General features: G+C 47.7%; 1 protein-coding gene across 1 annotated transcript in view; it reads left to right on the top strand.

The window, feature by feature from the left end:
• Positions 1-2,121: 2,121 nt before the first annotated feature.
• LOC144367169 (transient receptor potential cation channel subfamily M member 8-like) overlaps positions 2,122-6,248 on the top strand; it is a 465,203-nt gene continuing 461,076 nt past the window's right edge. The window contains 4 exon segments of the mRNA XM_078022611.1: positions 2,122-2,274; positions 3,043-3,079; positions 3,082-3,219; positions 5,453-5,625. Of these exon segments, the coding sequence (XP_077878737.1) occupies positions 2,158-2,274; positions 3,043-3,079; positions 3,082-3,219; positions 5,453-5,625 (465 nt within the window). The 5' untranslated portion in view covers positions 2,122-2,157.

The following is a 6,248-nucleotide window of genomic DNA, read 5'->3' as shown; positions in this document are numbered from 1 at the left end:
TGGCCAGATGGAGTGGTGCCCTTGGGAGCTGTTCTGGTTGGAGGACAGAGTGCTGCTGGAGAGGCAATTTGGGGATCTGGTCTCTAGCCCAATCTTTATAGCTCTAGCAAATATTTAATATTTTGACAAATATTTTGAATAAAGGTAATTTCCATACTCTATAGTAATTAAGGTTTTTTGGTTACAAAAACTCAACTAGTTTAGCCGTAAAGAAGGGATCTGCTAAGGAGACAGGAATGCCATGTAAGAGAAGAGTGACTGTGAATCTGGACCTCTAGGATGGCTGGGGACCACGACTGTACATGTGGGGCTTCCATAAGTTCTGTCTGTGCACCTCTCATCTCCACCTCCTGGGCACCTACAGATTGATGCTGTATTGCCTGGTCTTCCATGCCAAGCCTCGTCCTGAAGGGAGGTGGGAGCAGTTCTTTTAGTCCCATATTCCCAAGAAAAGTACACTAATGTAAATTCTGGTGGAATGTTCTGTTCCTGGGCCTATCCATTGTGGACAGTTCACAGGATTCAGAAGCTGATGGCATAGATGAGGCTGTGAGTTATTTCAACGCCCCCAGGATCCACGTCAAATGGGTAATCTCCACTAGGAGCCCCCACTGACCTATCAGTGACAGCCTTCCCCTAGCCATTTCCCTTAGGGGAGCCTGTGACTTGTGGGACCCCTGCTGAGATGAATTTTCCCCCCATTGCTGTATCTCTTCAAGGATGGCTTTGGTAGTAACTCCGGGCAAGTTTTATGATCACACTCTTGTTGTCCTCCTCTACTGGCCCTGGTCCCTCAAATTCCTACAACTCTTCTGAATCCTGTCCAAAGATTGATGAGAGAAAGACCAGGAGAGACAGAACCAAGGGGTGGGACAGGCAGAAAAAAAAAAAAAACAGGAGGAGGGGGAACAGTTGTTTCTTTTTTGCCAAATTAGAACTTCTTTTGTTACTGTCCAACTCCTTGGGAATCCAAAACTAAAGAAGTAACTAGCTCTGGACAGAGGTGTCAAGTAATCATAAATGTGTTTTGGATGTTTTGACTGCATTTTTTGCTTCTTTTGGGTTGCTGCTTCCTTTGTTACTTCTTGGCTTGCATGCTTGGCACCCCCATCAGCTGAGGGTCACCTATACAGAGCACACACTGTGGACCAGGCCATCTACACACCTGGCCTTGTTTCCAGCCCTCAAGTCAGCCCCACAAGGATGGGATTATGCCAGGATCAAAAGAAGTGTTTTTCCTGTTCCTCGATACACTTGGCCAGGTCTGTGCTTGGCTGTTCCCAAGGAATCATGAGAACCTTGAAGACAGGAATTGCATCTGGTTCATTCTGGAATTTCACAAAGTGTAGTCCGGGTCTGACCCAGAGTGCAGTTTCAGTTAATATTTGTTGAGTGATTATAGTACATTGTGGAAGGAGAAGAGGAAGAGGAGTTATCACTATCTTTCTGTACTCTTCCAATTTCCTGTGATGCATGTGTCATTTAATGGACAATTATACTTAGTTTTGTTGTACTAATGGGGAGAGTTAGTGTTTATTGCAATACTCTTTGTCTCACCCAAATTACTGAAAGTCTCCCAAGTAGCTAACATCTGTTATAGAAGGTGGGTCTCTCTGAACTCTGGAACACTTGGGCCCCTTCTAGGGGACTGTGTAAGCCCAGTGAGTACAGCCCTTGGGAAGGACTGCTCACCTCACTTTGGCAGAGCAGGACCGTCCAGAAAAGTGGTGGAGTTGGGGCTGAGGCCTGCCCCAGGGCTCCTGGGTGTTATGACCTAGAGGAGAAGCTGAATAAATTGACCCCTGGTTTCAGAGACCAATCCCACATTATCCCCACGCCTGCTTGCATGGTCAGTGGGCTCCCTGAGGGCAGGGCTCTGCTCCCCTACCCCAGCTCCTGGCACAGGGCCAGTGTGTTGGCAAATGGAAAATCAACAGGATTAGACATCAAAAATAGTTTCTGTACAAACAACATAGATAAGGAAAATGGTCTGAAAATAAAACATGATGGTAGAATTTCTTTCTGTGTTTAAGTTAATAATGCATGGTTATTCCATGAGGTGATACTTAAGTAGATTGAATGAAATCTGCTCCTTCCTATCAATATCATTGGTTCAGGGAAAACGTGTGCAGATGTGGCTACACACAGAGCCACCACATGGAAGACACCCAGATCAACCAGAGCGAGAAATGGAATTACAAAAAACACACCAAGGAGTTTCCCACAGATGCCTTTGGGGATATCCAGTTTGAGACGCTGGGGAAGAAAGGCAAGGTAAGCGTGGTCTTCTATGTAGCTAGCTAATTAGAATGCTGAGACAACTTGAGCTGCCTTGAAGTACTGCTAATTGTCTAATGGTATGGAGGAGGAGTGTCCAGAAATGGCAGCAGAATAAGATACTTTTTGCAAAAGTCACAAAGTAGCGATCAGATTATGCTCAGCTGGACTAGGTGGTCACCCAGCTGTCCCTGCACACACATTGTGGGTTTCTTTATAACACCCATGTTGGACCTCATGCCACAAAAGGTCAGGGAATACTTTTGTAAACTGTCCACTTAGCTTGGGTGTGAGAATACATGTGTCCTGACAAGGTGACATGCCCCTGTACCTGCTCCCTTTGTAAGCTCTCAAACAGAGTTTTGCACAGGTGTCCAATGGTTAGATGAGGTTGCTCCCTGTCTCCATGACAGCGCTGTCCTCAGACTGCTCTGGCTGGAAGCCTGGGCCTTGGAACCCTCTTGGTCCCAAGCCCTGTCCTGGTGGCCCTGAAGGCCACGGGCTCCCTCCACTGCTCTCTTCCATGGCCTGCTCCCAGGATGGCCCAGCATGGTCTCCTGCCTGCGCACAGCTCTGTCCACTCCAGCCTGGGCCCCTTGATGTGTACCCCACACTGCAGCAGGAGCGGCTACCCTGCTCTGGACACCTCCCGGCGGGGGTGGAGGCCCCGGGGTGCACCGGGTTGGGCCTCAGGGCCCACCTCGTGCCCTCCACCGCACAGCCCCCGTGTCCCGACACCACCCTGATGCTTTCCCTCCCGCACAGTACATCCGTTTGTCCTGCGACACGGACCCAGAAACCCTCTAGAGCTGCTGACCCAGCACTGGCACCTGAAAAAGCCCAACCTGATCATTTCCGTGACGGGAGGCGCGAAAAACTTCGCCCTGAAGCTGCGCATGCGCAAGATCTTCAGCCGGCTCATCTACATCGCGCAGTCCAAAGGTGCCACCGGCGGGGGACGGGTGTGGGTGTGGGTGTCGCGCAGTGTGGTGGGCTCCCAGGATGAATCCTCCGTGCAGCCTCGGGATTAACCACCGCTTTAGTACTATCAGCCTTCTCAAATGGACAGACAGGGGCTTCACCAGGTAACCCTTTCTATCCCCCTTAAGGGGCTTCCTCAGGATGATTTTATTTTATTTAAATCTAAAGGTTTCATTTTATTATTTACACATATAATTTTTTACCCAGAATATTCTGGTGCACCCAAAAGGAAAATTTGATTGTCCTTTAATTTTTGAGATCAATGATACACTTTTGGAAGAAGAGAGAGTGCAAATTCTAAGTACCATGTAAGCATTTGAGATAAAACCATGGTGACTTTGTTACTTGAAATATTCAACTTAATATTATTGTCCTTCTTTTTAGCCTTATTTTGAAAATTTTCAAATCTACAGAGAATCTGCAAAAATGATCCGATGAACTTCCTCACAAGCTTCTCCTAGATCCCCCAGTTGTTAACATTTCCCCACGTGTCTGTTCTTATTTCACAAATATCTACATGTTATGTTTTATTGGGGGGGCAGGATCTGAAGTAAGTTGCAGGCTGGTGGCCTTAGCCCCCAGTTCTTCAGCATGCCTCTCTCAAGAGCAGGCACCTCCCTCACCCCGGTGTGGCCTTCAAGCCCCGGACAGTCAACACTGACTGGTACTCTTATCGGATAACAGCCATCCCTCACACTCCTACAGTGTCCTTTAGAGCAAAAGTTGCCTTTCGTCCATCTGCACTCCAGATCCATGGAGCTTTCAACCAATGTCTTTTCAGTTTTCCTACGTCTTGCACAGGTCCTCAGCCCTTCTCTGACCTCCATTGCATTTTGCAGAGTAAGTGCCAACAGCTCAGGGGATCGACCTTCAGTTCAGGCTTGGACAGTGTTTTCTTATAAGCAGGCTCAGTTTCTCTGAGTTCAACATTTTGCATTTTCTTTTATGAAGATAATTTGACCGACAGAACTAAGGAGTCTTATTTAGATGTGAATTTTTCTGTAATGTAGAAAAGAAATTGTGATCCCCCCATTTATTCTTCTCAATTTCTTCACCAATTTGAGTGGTCACTGTGTCAGACACTTTGTTAAGGAATTAAGCAGTTTAGCTTCCTTGCTACTAAATCCTGAAAATACACACACACGCACACAACATTCATTCATTCAACAAACATTTAGTAAGTGCCAACTCTGTGCCAGAATCATTTTAGGTGCTGAGAATGTAGCAGAAGGAAACAGAAAAAAATCCCTGTCAAGGATGAGGGCCCGTTTCTCTTTAGGTTAGTGAGGTGGCCAAAGTCTTTAGGTTAGTGAAGTGGCCAATAGTCTCCTGGTCCTCCATGTTGGTCATTTAGGGGGAACGTCAGCCCTATGAGAATTAGCTGAAGGAAGTGGGTAGAAGACTTGTAAGGGCCACAGCAAAGTTATCTTAAAATATCGAAAGGACTCAGAAGGGGAAGGGACTGAGCTTGTCCCTCTTTGCTGATTAGATCCTGGAGGCAAATGGTAAACAAAATACCTTCTAACAGCCAGAGGAGAGGCTGCCTTGCAACTCCTGGGTCTTCCATTGCTAGGGCTAACCCCCAGAGGCCGGTCACTACTCTCGGTGGATTCCTGTTCGAGCCGCAGATTAGACCAGTGTCATTTCCATTATGCTGAATAACATTTTGTAGGTATTTTAGGTACTTCAGTTTTGAACACACACACATGCATCCTTTTGCAAATCCCTTGCCATTGTGATTATCAAATACGGACCTGACCCATGTGCAAAATTATAATTATTACATAATTATAAAGCAAAGCAAAATTGCAGACACCAGGGCCATTCCTGGAAGATCCCACTCCAATCTCACCTGCAGGTTCTGCGAGCAGAGTAAAACTGCTATCCTTGGCAGAACCACCTAGCTCACTGGAAAGCTCAGGCCAGGCTTTTACTGCTGGTAAAGATTCCCTTGGACACTGATTGCAGATACAGACTTGCTGACCCTACGCCCCAGAGAGGCTGATGACACATATTTAGAGTGGGACCTGAATCTGTTTCCTGAAGAATGCTTCTCAGGAGCCTGGGGGACATCCCTCACCCATCCCATGGCCTGACTGCCAGGGCTGCATCCTGGTGCTCACCAGGGTCTGGGAGCACAGCCTGGAAACCTCCCCTGGTACCAGCAGAACAGTTGCTTTCCCCTTGTTGACAGGTGCTTGGATTCTCACGGGCAGCACCCATTACAGCCTGATGAAGTATATCGATGAGGTGGTGAGAGACAATACCATCAGCAGGAATTTGGAAGAGAACATTGTGGCCATTGGCATAGCAGCGTGGGGCATGGTCTCCAATCCGGACACCCTCATCCGCAACTGTGATACAGAGGTACGGGTGGGATGGGGAGGTGATGTGGGAGAGAGCTAAGGACATGGGGCTGTGGCCTGGATACCAGGGCTCTGGGGTGCCCAGGGCAGCCTTCAGAGGCCTGCCTTACATAGATGGCCTGTGGGTCTCTGGATTGCGCACAAGCATGGCATGCTTCAGGAACTCCCAGAACCGCCTGACAGTGCATGTGCTTTATTGGTTACAGTTCATTCCCAGCAACCTCATGTTAGGGTTGGCTCCTTCATTCTTCATAACCAGGACCTGAATCCACCCCAAAATACTGCAAATGCTGGTGTCATACCTTCATTGCTCTGCTACACCCACAGGCATGCAGGCCAATTACTGTGCTCCCTACTTAGTTTGGCAGTGAGAAGGCTGTGAGACCCACCTGGCTAATGTTTCCTGTGAATGTATCCGGGAGGAATCAAGGCACCTTTCAGGTTCAAAATACAAGGTGGCCGCATGGGGTCTTTATCAAGTGTGGAATTTTGCAGACAATATTTCTGGTGAGTTGAGGACCTTAAGCAATGGGTGGTCCCTGCCCAGAAGCTGTTTAGAATGTTTAGAAACCTTCGTTTATTCTCTACCTTCTTCCACCTAGGGCTCTGTAAGTTCACACAGTA

This window comes from Ictidomys tridecemlineatus, chromosome 1 (assembly GCF_052094955.1).
Source record: "Ictidomys tridecemlineatus isolate mIctTri1 chromosome 1, mIctTri1.hap1, whole genome shotgun sequence".
NCBI classification, from domain to species: Eukaryota; Metazoa; Chordata; class Mammalia; order Rodentia; family Sciuridae; genus Ictidomys; species Ictidomys tridecemlineatus.
This window is presented reverse-complemented; position numbering and strand designations above follow the sequence as displayed.